The following is a 25,872-nucleotide window of genomic DNA, read 5'->3' as shown; positions in this document are numbered from 1 at the left end:
TTACCTGATAAATTTATTTCTCTTGTAGTGTATCCAGTCCACGGATCATCCATTACTTGTGGGATATTCTCCTTCCCAACAGGAAGTTGCAAGAGGATCACCCACAGCAGAGCTGCTATATAGCTCCTCCCCTCACTGCCATATCCAGTCATTCGACCGAAATAAGACGAGAAAGGAGAAACCATAGGGTGCAGTGGTGACTGTAGTTTAATTAAAATTTAGACCTGCCTTAAAAGGACAGGGCGGGCCGTGGACTGGATACACTACAAGAGAAATAAATTTATCAGGTAAGCATAAATTATGTTTTCTCTTGTTAAGTGTACCCAGTCCACGGATCATCCATTACTTGTGGGATACCAATACCAAAGCTAAAGTACACGGATGATGGGAGGGACAAGGCAGGAACTTAAACGGAAGGAACCACTGCCTGTAGAACCTTTCTCCCAAAAACAGCCTCCGAAGAAGCAAAAGTGTCAAATTTGTAAAATTTTGAAAAGGTGTGAAGCGAAGACCAAGTCGCAGCCTTGCAAATCTGTTCAACAGAGGCCTCATTTTTAAAGGCCCAGGTGGAAGCCACAGCTCTAGTAGAATGAGCTGTAATCCTTTCAGGGGGCTGCTGTCCAGCAGTCTCATAGGCTAAGCATATTATGCTCCGAAGAAAAAAGGAGAGAGAGGTTGCCGAAGCTTTTTGACCTCTCCTCTGTCCAGAGTAAACGACAAACAGGGCAGATGTTTGACGAAAATCTTTAGTAGCCTGTAAGTAAAACTTCAAGGCACGGACTACGTCCAGATTATGCAAAAGACGTTCCTTCTTTGAAGAAGGATTAGGACACAATGATGGAACAACAATCTCTTGATTGATATTCCTGTTAGAAACCACCTTAGGTAAAAACCCAGGTTTGGTACGCAGAACTACCTTGTCTGAATGAAAAATCAGATAAGGAGAATCACAATGTAAGGCAGATAACTCAGAGACTCTTCGAGCCGAGGAAATAGCCATCAAAAACAGAACTTTCCAAGATAAAAGTTTAATATCAATGGAATGAAGGGGTTCAAACGGAACTCCCTGAAGAACTTTAAGAACCAAGTTTAAGCTTCACGGGGGAGCAACAGTTTTAAACACAGGCTTAATCCTAACCAAAGCCTGACAAAATGCCTGGACGTCTGGAACTTCTGCCAGACGCTTGTGCAAAAGAATAGACAGAGCAGAGATCTGTCCTTTTAAAGAACTAGCTGATAAGCCTTTGTCCAAACCCTCTTGGAGAAAGGACAATATCCTAGGAATCCTAACCTTGCTCCATGAGTAACTCTTGGATTCACACCAATAAAGATATTTACGCCATATCTTATGGTAGATTTTCCTGGTGACAGGCTTCCGAGCCTGTATTAAGGTATCAATGACTGACTCGGAGGAGCCACGCCTTGATAGAATCAAGCGTTCAATCTCCATGCAGTCAGTCTCAGAGAAAGTAGATTTGGATGATTGAAAGGACTCAGAGGCAGAGTCCATGGTGGAAGAGATGACATGTCCACGAGGTCTGCATACCAGGTCCTGCGTGGCCACGCAGGCGCTATCAGAATCACCGATGCTCTCTCCTGTTTGATTTTGGCAATTAGTCGAGGGAGCAGAGGAAACGGTGGAAACACATAGGTCAGGATGAAGAACCAAGGAGCTGCTAGAGCATCTATCAGCATTGCTCCCGGTTCCCTGGACCTGGATCTGTAACAAGGAAGCTTGGCGTTCTGGCGAGACGCCATGAGATCCAGTTCTGGTTTGCCCCAACGATGGACCAGTTGAGCAAACACCTCCGGATGAAGTTCCCACTCCCCCGGATGAAAAGTCTGACGACTTAGAAAATCCGCCTCCCAGTTCTCTACGCCTGGGATGTGGATCGCTGACAGGTGGCAAGAGTGAGACTCTGCCCAGCGAATTATCTTTGAGACTTCTAACATTGCTAGGGAACTCCTGGTTTCCCCTTGATGGTTGATGTAAGCCACAGTCGTGATGTTGTCCGACTGAAATCTGATGAACCTCAGTGTTGCTAACTGAGGCCAAGCTAGAAGAGCATTGAATGTTGCTCTTAACTCCAGAATATTTATTGGGAGGAGTTTCTCCTCCTGAGTCCACAATCCCTGAGACTTCAGGGAGTTCCAGACTGCGCCCCAACCTAGAAGGCTGGCATCTGTTGTTACAATCGTCCAATCTGGCCTGCGAAAGGTCATACCCTTGGACAGATGGACCCGAGAAAGCCACCAGAGAAGAGAATCTCTGGTCTCTTGATCCAGATTTAGTAGAGGGGACAAATCTGAGTAATCCCCATTCCACTGACTTAGCATGCATAATTGCAGCGGTCTGAGATGCAGGCGCGCAAATGGCACTATGTCCATTGCCGCTACCATTAAGCCGATTACTTCCATGCACTGAGCCACTGACGGGCGTGGAATGGAATGAAGGAAACGGCAAGCATTTAGAAGTTTTGATAACCTGGACTCCGTCAGGTAAATTTTCCTCTCTACAGAATCTATAAGAGTCCCTAGGAAGGAGACTCTTGTGAGTGGTGATAGAGAACTCTTTTCCACGTTCACTTTCCACCCATGCGACCTCAGAAATGCCAGAACTATCTCTGTATGAGACTTGGCAATTTGAAAGCTTGACGCCTGTATCAGGATGTCGTCTAGATACGAAGCCACCGCTATGCCTCGCGGTCTTAGAACCGCCAGAAGTGAGCTCAGAACCTTTGTAAAAATTCTCGGGGCAGTGGCCAACCCGAAGGGAAGAGCTACAAATTGGTAATGCCTGTCTAGAAAGGCAAACCTTAGGAACCGATGGTGATCTTTGTGAATCGGTATGTGAAGGTAGGCATCCTTTAAGTCCACTGTGGTCATGTACTGACCCTCTTGGATCATGGGTAGGATGGTCCGAATAGTTTCCATTTTGAATGATGGAACTCTGAGGAATTTGTTTAAGATCTTTAGATCCAAGATTGGTCTGAAGGTTCCCTCTTTCTTGGGGACCACAAACAGATTTGAATAAAATCCCTGTCCTTGTTCCGTCCGCGGAACTGGATGGATCACTCCCATTACTAGGAGGTCTTGCACACAGCTTAGGAATGCCTCTTTCTTTATCTGGTTTGATGATAACCTTGAAAGATGAAATCTCCCTTGTGGAGGAGAAGCTTTGAAGTCCAGAAGATATCCCTGAGATATGATCTCCAACGCCCAGGGATCCTGAACATCTCTTGCCCACGCCTGGGCGAAGAGAGAAAGTCTGCCCCCCACTAGATCCGTTTCCGGATAGGGGGCCGTTCCTTCATGCTGTCTTGGGGGCAGCAGCAGGCTTCCTGGCCTGCTTGCCCTTGTTCCAGGACTGGTTAGGTTTCCAGGCCTGTCTGGAATGAGCAACAGTTCCCTCTTCTTTTGAAGCTGAGGAAGTTGATGCTGCTCCTGCCTTGAAATTTCGAAAGGCACGAAAATTAGACTGTTTGGCCTTTGATTTGGCCCTGTCCTGAGGAAGGGTATGACCCTTGCCTCCAGTAATGGAGTAATTGGAGTAATTTCCTTCAAGCCAGGCCCGAATAAGGTCTGCCCCTTAAAAGGAATGTTGAGTAATTTAGACTTTGAAGTCACATCAGCTGACCAGGATTTAAGCCATAGCGGCCTACGCGCCTGGATGGCGAATCCGGAATTCTTAGCCGTTAGTTTAGTCAAATGAACAATGGCATCAGAAACAAATGAGTTACCTAGCTTAAGCGTTCTAAGCTTGTCAATAATTTCATTCAATGGAGCTGTCTGGATGGCCTCTTCCAGGGCCTCAAACCAGAATGCCGCCGCAGCAGTGACAGGCGCAATGCATGCAAGGGGCTGTAAAATAAAACCTTGTTGAATAAACATTTTCTTAAGGTAACCCTCCAATTTTTTATCCATTGGATCTGAAAAAGCACAACTGTCCTCAACCAGGATTAGTGGTACGCTTTGCAAAAGTAGAAACTGCTCCCTCCACCTTAGGGACCGTCTGCCATAAGTCCCGTGTAGTGGCGTCTATTGGAAACATTTTTCTAAATATAGGAGGTGGGGAAAAGGGCATACCGGGTCTATCCCACTCCTTGCTAATAATTTCTGTAAGCCTTTTAGGTATAGGAAAAACGTCAGTACACACCGGCACCGCATAGCATCTATCCAGCCTACACAATTTCTCTGGAATTGCAACTGTGTTACAGTCATTCAGAGCAGCTAATACCTCCCCAAGCAATACACAGAGGTTCTCAAGCTTAAATTTAAAATTAGAAATCTCTGAATCAGGTTTCCCCGAGTCAGAGATGTCACCCACACAGACTGAAGCTCTCCGTCCTCATGTTCTGCATACTGTGACACAGTATCAGACATGGCTCTAACAGCATTTGCGCGCTCTGTATCTCTCCTAACCCCAGAGCTATCACGCTTGCCTCTTAATTCAGGCAATCTAGATAATACCTCTGACAGGGTATTATTCATGATTGCAGCCATGTCCTGCAAGGTAATCTCTATGGGCGTCCCTGATGTAATTGGCGCCATATTAGCATGAGCGGGAGGTGAAGGGTCTGACACGTGGGGAGAGTTAGTTGGCATAACTTCCCCCTCGACAGAACCCTCTGGTGATAATTCTTTTATAGATAAAGACTGATCTTTACTGTTTAAGGTGAAATCAATACATTTAGTACACATTCTCCTATGGGGCTCCACCATGGCTTTCAAACATAATGAACAAGTAGGTTCCTCTGTGTCAGACATGTTTAAACAGACTAGCAATGAGACTAGCAAGCTTGGAAAACACTTTAAAACAAGTTTACAAGCAATATAAAAAACGTTACTGTGCCTTTAAGAAACACAAATTTTCCCAAATTTTGAAATAACAGTGAAAAAATGCAGTTACACCAACGAAATTTTTACAGTGTATGTAATAAGTTAGCAGAGCATTGCACCCACTTGCAAATGGATGATTAACCCCTTAATACCAAAAACGGAATAACAAATGACAAAAACGTTTTTTAAACAGTCACAACAACTGCCACAGCTCTACTGTGGCTTTTTACCTCCCTCAATACGACTTTTGAAGCCTTTTGAGCCCTCCAGAGAAGTCCTGGAACATGCAGGAAGAAGCTGGATGTCTGTGTCTGTAATTTTTGCTGTGCAAAAAAACGCCAAAATAGGCCCCTCCCACTCATATTACAACAGTGGGAAGCCTCAGGGAACTGTTTCTAGGCAAAATTCAAGCCAGCCATGTGGAAAAAACTAGGCCCCAATAAGTTTTATCACCAAACATATGTAAAAAAACGATTAAACATGCCAGCAAACGTTTTAAAATACACTTTTATAAGAGTATGTATCTCTATTAATAAGCCTGATACCAGTCGCTATCACTGCATTTAAGGCTTTACTTACATTACTTCGGTATCAGCAGCATTTTCTAGCAAATTCCATCCCTAGAAAAATATTTTAACTGCACATACCTTATTACAGGAAAACCTGCACGCTATTCCCCCTCTGAAGTTACCTCACTCCTCAGAATATGTGAGAACAGCAAAGGATCTTAGTTACTTCTGCTAAGATCATAGAAAACGCAGGCAGATTCTTCTTCTAAATACTGCCTGAGATAAACAGTACACTCCGGTACCATTTAAAAATAACAAACTTTTGATTGAAGAAATAAACTAAGTATAAAACACCACAGTCCTCTTACGACCTCCATCTTAGTTGAGAGTTGCAAGAGAATGACTGGATATGGCAGTGAGGAGAGGAGCTATATAGCAGCTCTGCTGTGGGTGATCCTCTTGCAACTTCCTGTTGGGAAGGAGAATATCCCACAAGTAATGGATGATCCGTGGACTGGATACACTTAACAAGAGAAATTAGCTTTATTTCTAGCCTCAAAGGGCTTGTCCTGAGGGAGAGCATGGCCCTTTGCCCCGGTGATTTCTGAAATAATCTCTTTCAATTCTGGCCCGAAAAGGGTCTTTCCCTTGAAAGGGATATTTAATAATTTGGATTTTGACGACACATCGGCCGACCATGACTTGAGCCAAAGCGCTCTGCGCGCCATAATGGTGAAACCTGAATTTTTTGCCGCTAACTTAGCTAATTGCAAGGCGGCATCTGTGATAAAAGAATTAGCCAGCTTTAGAGCCTTAATTCTATCCATAATTTCGTCATATGAGGTCTCCGTCTGGAGCGACTCCTCCAGCGCCTCAAACCAGAAAGCCGCTGCAGTAGTTACAGGAATAATGCAGGCAATAGGTTGGAGAAGGAAACCTTGTTGAACAAAAATTTTCTTAAGTAAACCTAATTTTTTATCCATAGGATCTTTAAAAGCACAACTGTGTTCAATTGGTATGGTTGTGCGCTTAGCAAGTGAAGAAACAGCCCCCTCTACCTTAGGGACCGTCTGCCACGAGTCCCGCCTGGGGTCAGTTATGGGAAACATTTACTTAAAAATTGGGGGGGAACAAAAGAGACACCTGGTCTATCCCACTCCCTAGTAACAATATCCGCAACCCTTTTAGGGATCGGAAACGCATCAGTGTATACAGGGACCTCTAGGTACTTGTCCATTTTACACAATTTCTCTGGGACCACCATAGGATCACAATCATCCAGAGTGGTTAATACCTCCCTGAGCAATACGCGGAGGTGTTCCAGTTTAAATTTAAACGCTAATGAATCTGACTCTGCCTGATGAGAAACCTTTCCTGAGTCGGAAATTTCTCCCTCAGACATCAAATCCCTCACCCCCACTTCGGAGTGTTGTGAGGGTACATCAGATAAGGCTACCAAAGCTTCAGACTGCTCATAATCTGTTCTTAAAACAGAGCTATCGCGCTTTGCAGGAGAAACTGGCAGTTTGGATAGAAAGGCTGCAAGGGAATTATCCATGACTGTCGCTAGTTGTTGCAATGTAATAGGGGCAGACGCACTAGAGGTACTAGGCATCGCTTGAGCGGGCATAACTGGTTGTGACACATGGGGAGAGGTAGGCGGACTATCCTCATTACCTTCAGTCTGAGAATCATCTAGGGCCACACTTTTAAGTGCAACAATATGATCGTTAAAGTGTATAGACATATTAGTGCAATTGGGACACATTCTGAGAGGGGGTTCCACCATGGCTTCTAAACACATTGAACAAGGATTTTCCTTAGTGTCAGACATGTTTAACAGACTAGTAGCATACACAAGCAGGCTTGGAAAACACTTTAATCAAATGAAAAACACAATTTGAAAAAAATGTTACTGTGCCTTTAAGAAATAAAAAGAGCACACAATTTTACAAAACAGTGAAAAATGCACCAATCCTTTTTTACAGTATGTACCTAAGGCTTTAATATGATTGCACAGCAAGTTTCAGAACGATTAACCCCTTAATGCCCAAACCGGAGCAGCCTAAAGCCAACAACCGGTTAATTAACTACAGCACCTTGCCACAGCTTACTGCTGTGGCCCTACCTGCCCTTAGGGATCAGTTTTGGGGGAATAAAGCTTCTTCTAGGCCCTCAATCAGCAGCTGGACCCTCCATGTGAAGCAGCATGAAACAGTCTTTCAATTCTAACTGCGCATCTGAGGCGCGAAATTAGGCCCCTCCCACTCCACTCCGGAGTTGTGAGGCCTACAAAAATCACTTCTAAGTGACTAAATTTATGCCATGTGGATAATAACCCCAGTAAAACACTCCAAAGTGCTTAAAAAGGTGTCTCCAATGAGTATTTCTTAAATAAATAATCGATTGCCCTGCATTAGTGTCAACCAGCCTATTTAGCCCTGTCATGTAAGCATTCAATTCTATACTAAGTCTCAGAACATAGCTTACCCTCCCCACATGGGGATCTTGTCAGTCAGTGAGCTGTGATTCTTTCAGGAGGCTGCCGTCCGGCAGTCTCATAAGCCAAACGGATAATGCTTTTAAGCCAAAAGGAAAGAGAGGTAGAAGTCGCTTTTTGACCTCTCCTTTTACCAGAATAAACAACAAACAAGGATGATGTTTGTCTGAAATCTTTAGTAGCCTCTAAATAGAATTTTAGAGCACGGACAACGTCCAAATTGTGTAACAAACGCTCCTTCTTTGAAACTGGATTCGGACACAAAGAAGGTACAACTATCTCCTGGTTAATATTTTTGTTAGAAACAACTTTAGGAAGAAAACCAGGCTTAGTACGCAAAACCACCTTATCTGCATGGAACACCAGATAAGGAGGAGAACACTGCAGAGCAGATAACTCTGAAACTCTTCTAGCAGAAGAGATTGCAACCAAAAACAAAACTTTCCAAGATAGTAACTTAATATCTACGGATGTAAGGGTTCAAACGGAACCCCTTGAAGAACTGAAAGAACTAGATTTAAACTCCAGGGAGGAGTCAAAGGTCTGTAAACAGGCTTGATCCTAACCAGAGCCTGAACAAATGCTTGAACATCTGGCATAGCTGCCAGTCGTTTGTGTAGTAAGACAGATAAAGCAGAAATCTGTCCCTTTAGAGAACTTGCAGATAATCCTTTCTCCAAACCTTCTTGTAGAAAGGATAGAATCTTAGGAATTTTTAACTTGTTCCATGGCAATCCTTTGGATTCACACCAACAGATATATTTTTTCCATATTTTATGGTAAATGTTTCTAGTTACAGGCTTTCTAGCCTGAATCAGAGTATCTATTACAGAATCTGAAAACCCACGCTTTGATAAAATCAAGCGTTCAATCTCCAAGCCGTCAGTTGGAGGGAAACCAGATTCGGATGTTCGAATGGACCCTGAACAAGAAGGTCCTGTCTCAAAGGTAGCTTCCATGGTGGAGCCGATGACATATTCACCAGGTCTGTATACCAAGTCCTGCGTGGCCACGCAGGAGCTATCAAGATCACCGAGGCCCTCTCCTGATTGATCCTGGCTACCAGCCTGGGAATGAGAGGAAACGGTGGGAATACATAAGCTAGGTTGAAGGTCCAAGGTGCTACTAGTGCATCTACTAGAGTCGCCTTGGGATCCCTGGATCTGGACCCGTAACAAGGAACCTTTTAGTTCTGACGAGACGCCATCAGATCCATGTCTGGAATGCCCCATAATTGAGTTATTTGGGCAAAGATTTCCGGATGGAGTTCCCACTCCCCCGGATGGAATGTCTGACGACTCAGAAAATCCGCTTCCCAATTTTCCACTCCTGGGATGTGGATCGCAGACAAGTGGCAGGAGTGATCCTCCGCCCATTGAATTATCTTGGTCACTTCTTTCATCGCCAGGGAACTCCTTGTTCCCCCCTGATGATTGATATATGCAACAGTCGTCATGTTGTCTGATTGAAACCTTATGAATTTGGCATTTGCTAGTTGAGGCCAAGCTTTGAGAGCATTGAATATCGCTCTCAGTTCCAGAATGTTTATCGGGAGAAGAGACTCTTCCCGAGACCATAAACCCTGAGCTTTTAGGGATTCCCAGACCGCGCCCCAGCCCACTAGACTGGCGTCGGTCGTGACAATGACCCACTCTGGTCTGCGGAAGCTCATTCCCTGTGACAGATTGTCCAGGGTCAGCCACCAACGGAGTGAATCTCTGGTCTTTTGATCTACTTGAATCATCGGAGACAAGTCTGTATAATCCCCATTCCACTGTTTGAGCATGCACCGTTGTAATGGTCTTAGATGAATTCGTGCAAAAGGAACTATGTCCATTGTTGCAACCATCAAACCTATTACCTCCATGCACTGCGCTATGGAAGGACGAGGAACAGAGTGAAGTACTTGACAAGAGCTTAGAAGTTTTGATTTTCTGACCTCTGTCAGAAAAATCCTCATTTCTAAGGAATCTATTATTGTTCCCAAGAAGGGAACTCTTGTTGACGGGGACAGAGAACTTTTTTCTTTGTTCACCTTCCATCCGTGAGATCTGAGAAAGGCTAGGACGATGTCCGTATGAGCCTTTGCTTTTGACAGGGACGACGCTTGAATTAGGATGTCGTCCAAGTAAGGTACTACTGCAATGCCCCTTGGTCTTAGAACCGCTAGAAGGGACCCTAGTACCTTTGTGAAAATTCTCGGAGCAGTGGCTAATCCGAATGGAAGTGCCACAAACTGGTAATGCTTGTCCAGAAAAGCGAACATTAGGAACTGATGATGTTCCTTGTGGATAGGAATATGTAGGTACGCATCCTTTAAATCCACCGTGGTCATAAATTGACTTTCCTGGATGGTGGGAAGAATCGTTCGAATGGTTTCCATTTTGAACGATGGAACCCTGAGAAATTTGTTTAGGATCTTCAGATCCAAAATTGGTCTGAATGTTCCCTCTTTTTTGGGAACTACGAACAGATTTGAGTAAAATCCCATTCCTTGTTCTTTTATTGGAACTGGATGTATCACTCCCATCTTTAACAGGTCTTCTACGCAATGTAAGAATGCCTGTCTCTTTATTTGGTTTGAGGATAATTGAGACCTGTGGAACCTTCCCCTTGGGGGTAGTTCCTTGAATTCCAGAAGATAACCTTGAGAAACTATTTCTAGCGCCCAAGGATCCTGAACATCTCTTGCCCAAGCCTGAGCAAAGAGAGAGAGTCTGCCCCCCACTAGATCCGGTTCCGGATCGGGGGCTATCCCTTCATGCTGTTTTGGTAGCAGTGGTAGGCTTCTTGGTCTGCTTACCCTTGTTCCAGCCTTGCATTGGTTTCCAGGCTGGTTTGGGTTGTGAAGTATTACCCTCTTGCTTAGAGGATGCAGAATTAGAGGCTGGTCCGTTTCTGCGAAAGGGACGAAAATTAGGCTTATTTTTAGCCTTAAAAGACCTATCCTGTGGGAGGGCGTGGCCCTTTCCTCCAGTGATGTCTGAAATAATCTCTTTCAAATCTGGTCCAAATAATGTTTTACCTTTGAAAGGAATGTTAAGCAATTTTGTCTTGGATGACACATCCGCTGACCAAGACTTTAGCCAAAGCGCTCTGCGCGCCACGATAGCAAACCCTGAATTTTTCGCCGCTAATCTAGCTAATTGCAAAGCGGCATCTAAAACAAAAGAGTTAGCCAATTTAAGTGCGTGAACTCTGTCCATAACCTCCTCATATGGAGTTTCTCTACTGAGCAACTTTTCTAGTTCCTCGAACCAGAAGCACGCTGCCGTAGTGACAGGAACAATGCATGAAATTGGTTGTAGAAGGAACCCTTGCTGTACAAAAATCTTTTTAAGCAAACCCTCTAATTTTTTATCCATAGGATCTTTAAAAGCACAACTGTCTTCGATAGGAATAGTAGTGCGTTTGTTTAGAGTAGAAACCGCCCCCTCGACCTTGGGGACTGTCTGCCATAAGTCCTTTCTGGGGTCGACTATAGGAAATAATTTCTTAAATATAGAGGGGGGAACAAAAGGTATGCCGGGCCTTTCCCACTCTTTATTTACTATGTCCGCCACCCGCTTGGGTATAGGAAAAGCGTCGGGGGGCACCGGAACCTCTAGGAACTTGTCCATCTTACATAATTTCTCTGCAATGACCAAATTGTCACAATCATCCAGAGTAGTTAACACCTCCTTAAGCAGTGCGCGGAGATGTTCTAATTTAAATTTAAATGTCACAACATCAGTTTCAGCTTGATGAGAAATTTTTCCTGAATCTGAGATTTCTCCATCAGACAAAACCTCCCTCATGGCCCCTTGAGATTGGTGTGAGGGTATGTCAGAACAAATATCATCAGCGCCCTCCTGCTCTTCAGTGTTTAAAACAGAGCAATCGCGCTTTCTCTGATAAGTAGGCATTTTGGATAAAAGATTTGCTATGGAGTTATCCATTACAGCCGTTAATTGTTGCATGGTAATAAGTATTGGCGCACTAGATGTACTAGGGGCCTCCTGTGTGGGCAAAACTGGTGTAGACACATTAGGGGATGATGTAGTATCATGTTTACTCCCCTCATTTGAGGAATCATCTTGGGCAATATCATCATCTGTGGCATTACTGTCCTTACTTTGTTTGGACACTATGGCACACTTATCACATAAATTTAAATGGGGAGACACATTGGCTTTCATACATATAGAACATAGCTTATCTGATGGTACAGACATGTTAAACAGGCTTAAACTTGTCAACCAAGCACAAAAAACGTTTTAAAATAAAACCGTTACTGTCTCTTTAAATTTCAAACTGAAAACACTTTATTACTGAATATGTGAAAACGTATGAAGGAATTGTTCAAAAATTACCAAAATTTCACCACAGTGTCTTAAAGCATTAAAAGTATTGCACACCAAATTTCAGAGCTTTAACCCTTAAAATAACGGAACCGGAGCCGTTTTTACATTTAACCCCTATACAGTCCCAGCTATATGCTTTGCTGAGACCCAACCAAGCCCAGAGGGGAATACGATACCAAATGACGCCTTCTATAAGCTTTTTCAGTGATTCTTAGCTCCTCACACATGCATCTGCATGCCTTGCTCTCCAAAAACAACTGCGCATTAATGGCGCGAAAATGAGGCTCTGTCTATAACTAGAAAGGCCCCCATCTGAAAAAGGTGTCCAACACAGTGCCTGCCGTTTTTCTAAACGTTCCCCAAGATTATAATACCAATTATTAGTTAGAATCTGCATAATATGCCTAGTAAAGCAATCGTTTTAGCCCAGAAAAATGTCTACCAGTTTTTAAGCCCTTTTTGAAGCCCTTTATTCTTTTATGTTTAACTAAGAAAATGGCTTACCGGTCCCCATGAGGGGAAATGACAGCCTTCCAGCATTACATGGTCTTGTTAGAAATATGGCTAGTCATACCTTAAGCAGAAAAGTCTGCTAACTGTTTCCCCCAACTGAAGTTACTTCATCTCAACAGTCCTGTGTGGAAACAGCAATCGATTTTAGTTACTGTCTGCTAAAATCATCTTCCTCTTACAAACAGAAATCTTCATCCTTTTTCTGTTTCAGAGTAAATAGTACATACCAGCACTATTTTAAAATAACAAACACTTGATAGAAGAATAAAAACTACATTTAAACACCAAAAAAAAAAACTCTTAACCATCTCCGTGGAGATGTTGCCTGTGCAACGGCAAAGAGAATGACTGGGGTGGGCGGAGCCTAGGAGGGATCATGTGACCAGCTTTGCTGGGACTCTTTGCCATTTCCTGTTGGGGAAGAGAATATCCCACAAGTAAGGATGACGCTGTGGACCGGACACACCAATGTTGGAGAAATAAATGACTGAACATACCTCATTGCGGTCAAGCCTGCAAACTGTTCCCCCCAACTGAAGTTTTCTGGTACTCCTCAGTCCTGTGTGGGAACAGCAGTGGATTTTAGTTACAACATACTAAAATCATTTTCCTCAGCAGAATTCTTCATCACTGTTCTGCTAGAGAGTAAATAGTACAAACCGGTACCATTTAAATAACAAACTCTTGATTGAAAATATAAAACTACAAATCTAACACCACATTCACTTTACCCTCCCGTAGAGAGACCCTAGTGCTAAGAGACGGAAAAGAGAATGACTGGGGGGTGGAGCTAGAGGGGGAGCTATATGGACAGCTCTGCTGTGTGCTCTCTTTGCCACTTCCTGTAGGGAATGAGAATATCCCACAAGTAAAGGATGAATCCGTGGACTGGATACACCTTGCAAGAGAAAAACATAATTTATGTAAGAACTTACCTGATAAATTCATTTCTTTCATATTAGCAAGAGTCCATGAGCTAGTGACGTATGGGATATACATTCCTACCAGGAGGGGCAAAGTTTCCCAAACCTCAAAATGCCTATAAATACACCCCTCACCACACCCACAATTCAGTTTAACGAATAGCCAAGAAGTGGGGTGATAAAAAAGTGCGAAAGCATATAAAATAAGGAATAGGAATAATTGTGCTTTATACAAAATCATAACCACCACAAAAAAAGGGCGGGCCTCATGGACTCTTGCTAATATGAAAGAAATGAATTTATCAGGTAAGTTCTTACATAAATTATGTTTTCTTTCATGTAATTAGCAAGAGTCCATGAGCTAGTGACGTATGGGATAATGACAACCCAAGATGTGGATCTTTCCACACAAGAGTCACTAGAGAGGGAGGGATAAAATAAAGACAGCCAATTCCTGCTGAAAATAATCCACACCCAAAATAAAGTTTAACGAAAAACATAAGCAGAAGATTCAAACTGAAACCGCTGCCTGAAGTACTTTTCTACCAAAAACTGCTTCAGAAGAAGAAAATACATCAAAATGGTAGAATTTAGTAAAAGTATGCAAAGAGGACCAAGTTGCTGCTTTGCAGATCTGGTCAACCGAAGCTTCATTCCTAAACGCCCAGGAAGTAGAAACTGACCTAGTAGAATGAGCTGTAATTCTCTGAGGCGGAGTTTTACCCGCCTCAACATAGGCAAGATGAATTAAAGATTTCAACCAAGATGCCAAAGAAATGGCAGAAGCTTTCTGGCCTTTTCTAGAACCGGAAAAGATAACAAATAGACTAGAAGTCTTACGAAAAGATTTCGTAGCTTCAACATAATATTTCAAAGCTCTAACAACATCCAAAGAATGCAACGATTTCTCCTTAGAATTCTTAGGATTAGGACATAATGAAGGAACCACAATTTCTCTACTAATGTTGTTGGAATTCACAACTTTAGGTAAAAATTCAAAAGAAGTTCGCAACACCGCCTTATCCTGATGAAAAATCAGAAAAGGAGACTCACAAGAAAGAGCAGATAATTCAGAAACTCTTCTGGCAGAAGAGATGGCCAAAAGGAACAAAACTTTCCAAGAAAGTAATTTAATGTCCAATGAATGCATAGGTTCAAACGGAGGAGCTTGAAGAGCTCCCAGAACCAAATTCAAACTCCAAGGAGGAGAAATTGACTTAATGACAGGTTTTATACAAACCAAAGCTTGTACAAAACAATGAATATCAGGAAGAATAGCAATCTTTCTGTGAAAAAGAACAGAAAGAGCAGAGATTTGTCCTTTCAAAGAACTTGCGGACAAACCCTTATCTAAACCATCCTGAAGGAACTGTAAAATTCTCGGTATTCTAAAAGAATGCCAGGAAAAATGATGAGAAAGACACCAAGAAATATAAGTCTTCCAGACTCTATAATATATCTCTCGAGATACAGATTTACGAGCCTGTAACATAGTATTAATCACAGAGTCAGAGAAACCTCTTTGACCAAGAATCAAGCGTTCAATCTCCATACCTTTAAATTTAAGGATTTCAGATCCTGATGGAAAAAAGGACCTTGTGACAGAAGGTCTGGTCTTAACGGAAGAGTCCACGGTTGGCAAGAGGCCATCCGGACAAGATCCGCATACCAAAACCTGTGAGGCCATGCAGGAGCTACCAGCAGAACAAACGAGCATTCCTTCAGAATCTTGGAGATTACTCTTGGAAGAAGAACTAGAGGCGGAAAGATATAGGCAGGATGATACTTCCAAGGAAGTGATAATGCATCCACTGCCTCCGCCTGAGGATCCCGGGATCTGGACAGATACCTGGGAAGTTTCTTGTTTAGATGGGACGCCATCAGATCTATTTCTGGAAGTTCCCACATTTGAACAATCTGAAGAAATACCTCTGGGTGAAGAGACCATTCGCCCGGATGCAACGTTTGGCGACTGAGATAATCCGCTTCCCAATTGTCTACACCTGGGATATGAACCGCAGAGATTAGACAGGAGCTGGATTCCGCCCAAACCAAAATTCGAGATACTTCTTTCATAGCCAGAGGACTGTGAGTCCCTCCTTGATGATTGATGTATGCCACAGTTGTGACATTGTCTGTCTGAAAACAAATGAACGATTCTCTCTTCAGAAGAGGCCAAAACTGAAGAGCTCTGAAAATTGCACGGAGTTCCAAAATATTGATCGGTAATCTCACCTCCTGAGATTCCCAAACTCCTTGTGCCGTCAGAGATCCCCACACAGCTCCCCAACCTGTGAGACTTGCATCTGTTGAAATTACAGTCCAGGTCGGAAGCACAAAAGAAGCCCCCTGAATTAAACGATGGTGATCTGTCCACCATGTTAGAGAGTGTCGAACAATCGGTTTTAAAGATATTAATTGAGATATCTTCGTGAAATCCTTGCACCATTGCTTCAGCATACAGAGCTGAAGAGGTCGCATGTGAAAACGAGCAAAGGGGATCGCGTCCGATGCAGCAGTCATAAGACCTAGAATTTCCATGCATAAGGCTACCGAAGGGAATGATTGTGACTGAAGGTTTCGACAAGCTGTAATCAACTTTAGACGTCTCTTGTCTGTTAAAGACAGTCATGGACACTGAATCCATCTGGAAACCCAGAAAGGTTACCCTTGTCTGAGGAATCAAAGAACTTTTTGGTAAATTGATCCTCCAACCATGATCTTGAAGAAACAACACAAGTCGATTCGTATGAGATTCTGCTAAATGTAAAGACTGAGCAAGTACCAAGATATCGTCCAAATAAGGAAATACCACAATACCCTGTTCTCTGATTACAGACAGCAGGGCACCGAGAACCTTTGTAAAAATTCTTGGAGCTGTAGCTAGGCCAAACGGCAGAGCCACAAACTGGTAATGCTTGTCCAGAAACGAGAATCTCAGGAACTGATAATGATCTGGATGAATCGGAATATGCAGATATGCATCCTGTAAATCTATTGTGGACATATAATTCCCTTGCTGAACAAAAGGTAAGATAGTCCTTACAGTTACCATCTTGAACGTTGGTATCCTTACATAACGATTCAATATTTTTAGATCCAGAACTGGTCTGAAAGAATTCTCCTTCTTTGGTACAATGAAGAGATTTGAATAAAACCCCATCCCCTGTTCCGGAACTGGAACTGGCATAATTACTCCAGTCAACTCTAGATCTGAAACACATTTCAGAAATGCTTGAGCTTTTACTGGATTTACTGGGACACGGGAAAGAAAAAATCTCTTTGCAGGAGGTCTCAACTTGAAACCAATTCTGTACCCTTCTGAAACAATGCTCTGAATCCAAAGATTGTGAACAGAATTGATCCAAATTTCCTTGAAAAAACGTAACCTGCCCCCTACCAGCTGAGCTGGAATGAGGGCCGCACCTTCATGTGGACTTAGAAGCAGGCTTTGGCTTTCTAGCTGGCTTGGATTTATTCCAGACTGGAGATGGTCTCCAAACTGAAACTGCTCCTGAGGATGAAGGATCAGGCTTTTGTTCTTTGTTGAAACGAAAGGAACGAAAACGATTATTAGCCCTGTTTTTACCTTTAGATTTTTTATCCTGTGGTAAAAAAGTTCCTTTCCCACCAGTAACAGTTGAAATAATGGAATCCAACTGAGAACCAAATAATTTGTTACCCTGGAAAGAAATGGAAAGTAAAGTTGATTTAGAAGCCATATCAGCATTCCAAGTTTTAAGCCATAAAGCTCTTCTAGCTAAAATAGCTAGAGACATAAACCTGACATCAACTCTGATAATATCAAAAATGGCATCACAGATAAAATTATTAGCATGCTGAAGAAGAATAATAATATCATGAGAATCACGATGTGTTACTTGTTGCGCTAAAGTTTCCAACCAAAAAGTTGAAGCTGCAGCAACATCAGCCAAAGATATAGCAGGTCTAAGAAGATTACCTGAACACAGATAAGCTTTTCTTAGAAAGGACTCAATTTTCCTATCTAGAGGATCCTTAAACGAAGTACCATCTGACGTAGGAATAGTAGTACGTTTAGCAAGGGTAGAAATAGCCCCATCAACTTTAGGGATTTTGTCCCAAAATTCTAATCTGTCAGACGGCACAGGATATAATTTCTTAAAACGTTTAGAAGGAGTAAATGAATTACCCAAATTATCCCATTCTTTGGAAATTACTGCAGAAATAGCATTAGGAACAGGAAAAACTTCTGGAATAACCACAGGAGCTTTAAATACCTTATCTAAACGTTTAGAATTAGTATCAAGAGGACCAGAATCCTCTATTTCTAAAGCAATTAGTACTTCTTTAAGTAAAGAACGAATAAATTCCATTTTAAATAAATATGAAGATTTATCAGCATCAACCTCTGAGACAGAATCCTCTGAATCAGAGGAATCATCAGAATCAGAATGATGATGTTCATTTAAAAATTCATCTGTAGGGAGAGAAGTTTTAAAAGATTTTTTACGTTTACTAGAAGGAGAAATAACAGACATAGCCTTCTTTATGGATTCAGAAACAAAATCTCTTATATTATCAGGAACATTCTGCACCTTAGATGTTGAAGGAACTGCAACAGGCAATGGTACTTTACTAAAGGAAATATTATCTGCTTTAACAAGTTTGTCATGACAATCAATACAAACAACAGCTGGAGGAATAGCTACCAAAAGTTTACAGCAGATACACTTAGCTTTGGTAGATTCAGCACTTGACAGCGATTTTCCTGTAGTATCTTCTGACTCAGATGCAACGTGAGACATCTTGCAATATGTAAGAGAAAAAACAACATATATATAAAGCAAAATTGATCAAATTCCTTAAATGACAGTTTCAGGAATGGGAAAAAATGCCAAAGAACAAGCTTCTAGCAACCAGAAGCAATAAAAAAGTGGAGACAAAAGTGACGCCCATATTTTTTCGCGCCAAATAAGCCGCCCACATTATTTGGCGCCTAAATGCTTTTTGGCGCCAAAAATGACGCCACATCCGGAACGCCGACATTTTTGGCGCAAAATAACGTCAAAAAATGACGCAACTTCCGGCGACACGTATGACGCCGGAAACGGAAATAGAATTTTTGCGCCAAAAAAGTCCGCGCCAAGAATGACGCAATAAAATGAAGCATTTTCAGCCCCCGCGAGCCTAACAGCCCACAGGGAAAAAGTCAAATTTTAAGGTAAGAAAAATGTTAAATTAAAATGCATTATCCCAAATATGAAACTGACTGTCTGAAAATAAGGAAAGTTGAACATTCTGAGTCAAGGCAAATAAATGTTTGAATACATATATTTAGAACTTTATAAACAAAGTGCCCAACCATAGCTAGGAGTGTCACAGAAAATAAGACTTACTTACCCCAGGACACTCACCTACATATAGCAGATAGCCAAACCAGTACTGAAACGAGAATCAGCAGAGGTAATGGTATATATAAGAGTATATCGTCGATCTGAAAAGGGAGGTAAGAGATGAATCTCTACGACCGATAACAGAGAACCTATGAAATAGACCCCTTAGAAGGAGATCACTGCATTCATATAGGCAATACTCTCCTCACATCCCTCTGACATTCACTGCACGCTGAGAGGAAAACCGGGCTCCAACTTGCTGCGGAGCGCATATCAACGTAGAATCTAGCACAAACTTACTTCACCACCTCCATCGGAGGCAAAGTTTGTAAAACTGAATTGTGGGTGTGGTGAGGGGTGTATTTATAGGCATTTTGAGGTTTGGGAAACTTTGCCCCTCCTGGTAGGAATGTATATCCCATACGTCACTAGCTCATGGACTCTTGCTAATTACATGAAAGAAATATTATTAATTTCAATACATAGTACATCATGTACTGTATATATGGAATAGTATACAAATTAAAGCAAACCTTTGAATTTCATGATGAACTAATGATAATCATAGTGATAAATGAAAAACAATTCATAACATTACCAAATTATTAAATTATTAGATACCAATAATCCACAATGATGTCCGTATATTAATATAGTATAATACATAATGTTGAACATATGAGATATAAAATATGAGTTAAAATATTTCTCCAATATATTCCTCATCAAATATTCTCAATCATAACATGCTCTGTCCTCATACTTCCAAACCCCATCATTGTTCTGAGATTCAAATCAGAACCCTTAGACGAAAATAAGGGATGAACATAATTCTACAATGTAACCTCAAACAAAATAACTGATATCCCATTCCAAATTTAAACCCAGGGGGGTTCTAGATTTCATCTTATATATTCTATACCTATTACCCCCTCTGGGTGGAATGTGGACCAAATCAATAATTTTCACTGAGAAGTCACCAATACTAGTAAAGTGAATCTGATTGAAATGTCTCGCAACAGTAGAGTCTTTATTATAATTTTTAAAGTCATTCACATATTCCCTAGTTCTCACATTTACCTCTCTTGCTGTTTTTCCAACATACTGCACATGGCACAAATTGCATTCCAAAAGGTAAATAGCAAAACGAGTCTTGCAATTGGCATAAAAAGACATCTCATATTCATTATTATCAACTGTTGATTTAAACTGCCTTGTTATTATCATCATATCACATGTGAGACATGTTCTAGCTCAGCACCTAAAATTCCCCTTTCTTGTAAAACCAATTAACTCCTCTAGTTGATGTCCCACTTGGGACCATGCTTGGGGCCAATCTTGATGCTAATGTTGGAGGCTTTTTTGGAACAAATTTCCATTTTTCAATGTGGCTTTGAAGGATATTATCGGCAGCAAGGATACATTTCTTTTCAAAATAGATACAACACTATCTTTAAAGGAGATATCAGATTTTATGGTCTTGCCTATATTGATTTGCATAGTACGGACCTGTAATTTAGTTTCTTCCAATTTCTCCTTGTAATAACCTCTAAGGGCTAGTCTTACAACTAGTTGGTGAGCTTGTTTAAGATAAACAGCTGTATCATTCGTATTTTGCCTTAACCTGATGAATTGACCTTTTGGAATGGCACGAATGAGGTGAGGCAGATGACACGAACGAGCGTGCAAAATTGTATTGCCCGCAGCAGGTTTATTATACTTTCCCCTGTAGCCTTTTGCCGATATCACTGATAAATATGTTAAACACTTATACACTCTGTATCTTACAACACTTATAAGTTAAATACTTATAGATTATGTATCATATAACACTTATATGTTAAATACTTATAGACTATGTATATTAACACTTGTATGCTTCTATGTTAGTAACAAAAGGTACTGTACTCACTGGATATATAAATAGTAACAAAACGTAATTGGTTTAATTAATAACACTCATGCACACAATAAGCAAGCTGATTGCACAAAATTCTATAATTATAACAAGAAAATGGCCACACTGAATCAGGACCCAGAATAGAAACAAAATTGAGTTACTACCTCACAATGTCTTCTGAATGCTGGCGCACAGTCATTCTTCCAACAAACCTAAGCAGGAAAAAATATTATGCAGTATTATCTCAAATGTATGTGCACATTAAGCAAAGGAACAAATTCAATTTCTTAAATAAAAAAAATAAAAAAAGTTTGATTTATAAAAAAAAAAAAAAAGGTACTTTAAATTGAAGGTTAATTTTGACGAATTAGTGCCTGGTTTTAGAGAATGCTATTAAAAACAAGGGCACTTTCATGCATAAAAATTGACATTTTAAGTGTTTTCTTTAAAAACTTCCTCCGCCCATCGCAAGTCCTCTTCGCGGGTCCAAAATGACGAACCCAGCTTCATCCAATCACGGCATTCCCTCAGGCCATGATCCCCCCGGGGAACACCTTGATAGGAGGAAGCCGGATCCATCAATTCTGACGTAAGCAGAGGCTTCCGACGGCCGGGGGAATCGATGGAGCAGCTTACAGGATTAAAAGGTAAGTTTTTGAAGAAAACGCTTGAAATGTCAATTTTGATCAATTAAAGTACCCTTGTTTTTAATAGGATTATTAAAAACCGGGCACTTATTCGTCAAAATTGACCTTAAAGAGATATAAAACCAAAAATGATTATTTTGGAATTTAGACAGAACAAACCATTTTTTAAACGTTTCCAATTTACTACCATTATAAAATTAGCTTTGTTCCTATGATATTCTGTGTTGAAGCGATACATAGGTAGGCATCTAGAGAAATAAATGGCAGAAAATAGTGCTGTCATCTAGTGCTCTTGCAAATGGATAACATTCTTGCAAAGCTGCTACCATATAGTGCTCTAGAAATGGGCCAGCTCCTAAGCTTATGTCCCTGCTTTTTAATAAAAGATACCAAGAGAACAAAGAAAAAGTCAATTAAAAAGTTGTTTAGAATCACATGCTGTATCTGAATCATAAAAAAAAATTATTGGGTTTCATGTCCCTTTAAATCAATATATGCATAGCAATGCAAATCTAAATAAAATATTTTAAATGGATTAATACCAACTACCAAAATTAGGATCTCAAACATATCTATAAGATAAATGGCTGCTATCTGTAAATAATTCCTTATAAACATGACAATTAGTAGTAGGCATTACTTTTTGAATTTCTATACAAGGTGCTCTGATCTGTGAAGCTAACAGACAGATTTTTACTATAATTTCAACGTTCTTGACACTAAGACCAGATCCACTTACACTGTGCAACCGAGTTTCCCTTTTTTTATTACCTGTACAGATCTGCTTCTGGCTGCTGACATTCAATGATTGCTATTAGACTATCCAAGTTAGTAACTGACTGCAATACTGCAGTTTCTGGGACTGCAAAGTGAGTCTAGAATGAAAGGGATAAATAATATTTAATGGAAATTGATTCACATAACAAAAAACAAATGACGACTTACCAGATAATTTCCTTTCCTTCGATACAGGGAGAGTCCACAGCTGCATTATTTACTTGTGGGAATACAGAACCTGGCCACCGGAAGGAGGCAAAGACACCCCAGCCAAAGGCTTAAATAACTCCCCCCCCCCCCCCCCCCCCCACTTCCCTCATCCCCCAGTCATTCTGCGTAGGGAACAAGGAACAGTAGGAGGAATATCAGGGTGAAAAAGGTACCAGAAGAAAACAATATAAATTTAGGGCCGCCCACCGGAGAGCACGGACCTGTATTGAAGGAAAGGAAATTATCTGTTAAGTCATAATTTATATTTTCCTTCTAAATACAGGGAGAGTCCACAGCTGTATTCATTACTTGTGGGAAATAATACCCGAGCTACAGAGGACAATGAATGCCAACGGGAGGGTACAAAGTAGAGGCAACCCAACCTGAGGGCACCACAGCCTGCAAGAAAACCAAACTCCCGAAGGCTTCCTGGATAGAAACAAAAAAAATAAAAAGAACAAGAATGTTAGGACCACCAAGCAGCCGCCCAACAATCAGAACCATAGGATCTCTTGTCAGAGACCCAAAAAGAGGTCACTGCACTCAAACTGAGCCATAAACCTCTGAGGAGGCTTGTGTCCTGCAGATTCCTAGAACCAGCGAAAAACACTACTCCACCAACAAGGAAAAAAATGTCTATTCTGATGAAGACTGACAGAAACCTCAGATTAAGAGTCACAGAAAAAGGACAAACCTCTTCCCATATGGACAAGGAGAAAAAAAACTCAGAAATAACCTTATTAGAAGGGAGACTACAATAAGGAAGAACGTATTGCAAATTGCAACACAGAAACTATGACACGTAGAAAAAACAATCTACAGATGAAATAGGTCCTTGAATAAGAATTCAAAGACCACCTCCTGTACAGGTACAAAGGTAACGGATGCAACCACTGAAGGATAAATCTATCCCCAAAAAGGAGCAAGGATATAACTTGGCGGCCCTGTCGCAGGCAGTGCCCTAGCAAACACAACTGAACACCTGGAAGATCAATAAGCCTCTGGAACCGGAACACAAACAAAGCAAAAATTGCTTGCGAAAAATCACATGCCAAAGAAAGGAACTACAAGCTGGTATCCATCCGCAACCTTCCGCTTGCCAGGCAGCTAAGCTAACCAACAGGCTATCTATGCTGGCTGCCTCTTCGAACAAGAACTAGCTAGACAAGCCCTTCTCCAGCTCATTCTAAAGGAAAAGAAGAATACTCCAGGATCCAGAAGAGAGTCAGGACAAGCTAGCTCCTCCCGAGAAAAAGAGAGGGAGTCTCCACATCTAAAATAGGTGATGAGGAACCAGGTACAAGTTGAAGGAAAGTACCTAAACCCTTCAGAAAAAATACCTTCTCTCGGCTAGGCCCAAGTGACCCCTCGCAATTCGCCCAACAAGGAAACTCACATGGCAGTGAAGCCTCTAAACCGCGACTATGAATTTGCGGGCAAAAAAATGGAGTAACAGTCTCACTGACGCCCACTCCAGATAGGATCGAGCCATCCTCAAAAGAGTAACATGGCCGAAAAGAAGGTTAAAACAGACCTCCTCAGAATTTGAAGAAAACTGCCACAGCAGGATTCAAACTCCAAGCCTACAGCTTGCTAGGCTCTGGATAGTCTGATCAAACTGATGATCGCAAGGAACATCCGTTCCGGAAGAGCACGCTCAGAGAATGGAATGCTGTCAAGGGCCATAGAGGGCCTCCACTCATCACTAAATTTGAGACCCTCACGCCTACACAGGAGGAACTCACTAACTCGGAAATAATCCACTCACCAAGAGATCCCGACTGGTATGGACCCAGAAGACCAGACCTCAGAGCAATGCTCGACTGAAAAAACCTCAAGGATGATTGGAAGGAAAATCCTAATCCACATACATACCCCAGAAAACACGCTCTCCCTGTTGACAGGGAAGAGAGCAAGACAAAAATGCCCCGGGGGAACTAGGAGAAAAATCCCCAACACCGGGAGATCTGGACCAAACACTGGAGAACGATACCCCAACCGGTAATCCAAAAAGACTGCAAAGACATAGTCAAAAACCCAAAGCTATGTGGAAGACTCGGCCTGGGCTGAATCCAATACCCCCACCACAGTGCCAACGAAGGCTTGAAGGGGAATTGGAGTGCAGAACCCGATGAAGTAATTCTAACTTCGTAAGCTGTAAGACAAAGAGCCTTCCTGTCTAAAAGACCAAGCCGCATATAAAGGATCCAACCTGGTGCCAACACCAGAACCGGTAGGTGGCAAATCCCAAAAGGTCTACTAGCAGACGCTGGAGAAACTAGAACTGCCAAAACTCAGGAGCCACCGCAACACCTAGAAATAGGCCACTGCCGCATTAAACCCCAGATCACAAAACTTAGGATCAAAGCGCGGATCCAAAAGAAAACGGACCCTAAGAACCGGACCTGCTAAAACCAGGATGTTTTAAATGGACATCCAGCATCAGCAGCTGGGTTCGAACCATCCACCTTCGAGCTGTAAAGCCACAGAGATAACCACCAGGCTACACTGGACTGCTTTACCAGGGAAAGATATCCTTCTTCCTAAATCCAGGTAGAGAGAACCGTGTATTCTCTCTAAACAAATATCTAATAAGCTCTGCTTAAAAATCATCTGACCCAAAATGGACGGGAAACCCCTCCCCTTATTGGAACATTCACCAAAAGTGTAATGACACTGCGAAGAGTACCGGGACAAGATTCCAAAAGTCACCTAGTCCAGCAAGATGGAATGAAAAGCTTAACTCCGGCCTCTAGGACCCCCCGAACCCATATGATCCAGCATCAAGCGCCCATCCGGAAGAACCTAAGGCGACAGGTCCTGACTGTCCTCCGGGATAGATGGACCTGCTCTGCCTGGACAATAACTAGAAAGAGCTCCTTCTCTAGAGTAGAAAAGAAGAACAGACTTAACTACTACCCAAAACAGGTCCTGCCCGTCATCAAGGGTACGACACGTCTGTCACAAAAAACAAACAAAATCTTAAATTCCAGCAGTGCTAGGAAAACTGAGAATAAACCAATAAAGAAAAAGCTCAGAGGCTTACATTTTTATCTCTATAAAATCGAGGGAATCATCACCCTGAACAGAGACCTAGAAGCTTCCATCGGAAGACACCATTTATCACGACCATCAAAGTCGATATAACCAGGAACAACCCAAGTTATGAAACTCCAAAAGAGAGTTTCCACAAGAACCCCCGAGCTCTAAAACAAAAACTATCCGAAACGGATTAGAAATGAAAATAGTTAAAAGCACAAAAGGGACTAAAAAATGGTGTGCAAAATGAACAGGTCCTGCCTGTTTATAACACAAACCCCCCATAGAGCTTGGGAC

The 25,872-nt window shown here is 41.8% G+C and overlaps 1 protein-coding gene across 1 annotated transcript in view; it reads right to left on the bottom strand.

The window, feature by feature from the left end:
- Positions 1 to 25,872, bottom strand: part of ATP11B (ATPase phospholipid transporting 11B (putative)) — a gene marked incomplete in the record, with an annotated part of 701,724 nt that overhangs the window by 472,151 nt on the left and 203,701 nt on the right. Inside the window, 2 exon segments of the mRNA XM_053710175.1 lie at positions 21,067 to 21,114; positions 22,321 to 22,424. Coding sequence (XP_053566150.1) covers positions 21,067 to 21,114; positions 22,321 to 22,424 — 152 coding nt within the window.

Source organism: Bombina bombina, chromosome 4, assembly GCF_027579735.1.
Source record: "Bombina bombina isolate aBomBom1 chromosome 4, aBomBom1.pri, whole genome shotgun sequence".
Lineage (NCBI taxonomy): Eukaryota > Metazoa > Chordata > Amphibia > Anura > Bombinatoridae > Bombina > Bombina bombina.
This window is presented reverse-complemented; position numbering and strand designations above follow the sequence as displayed.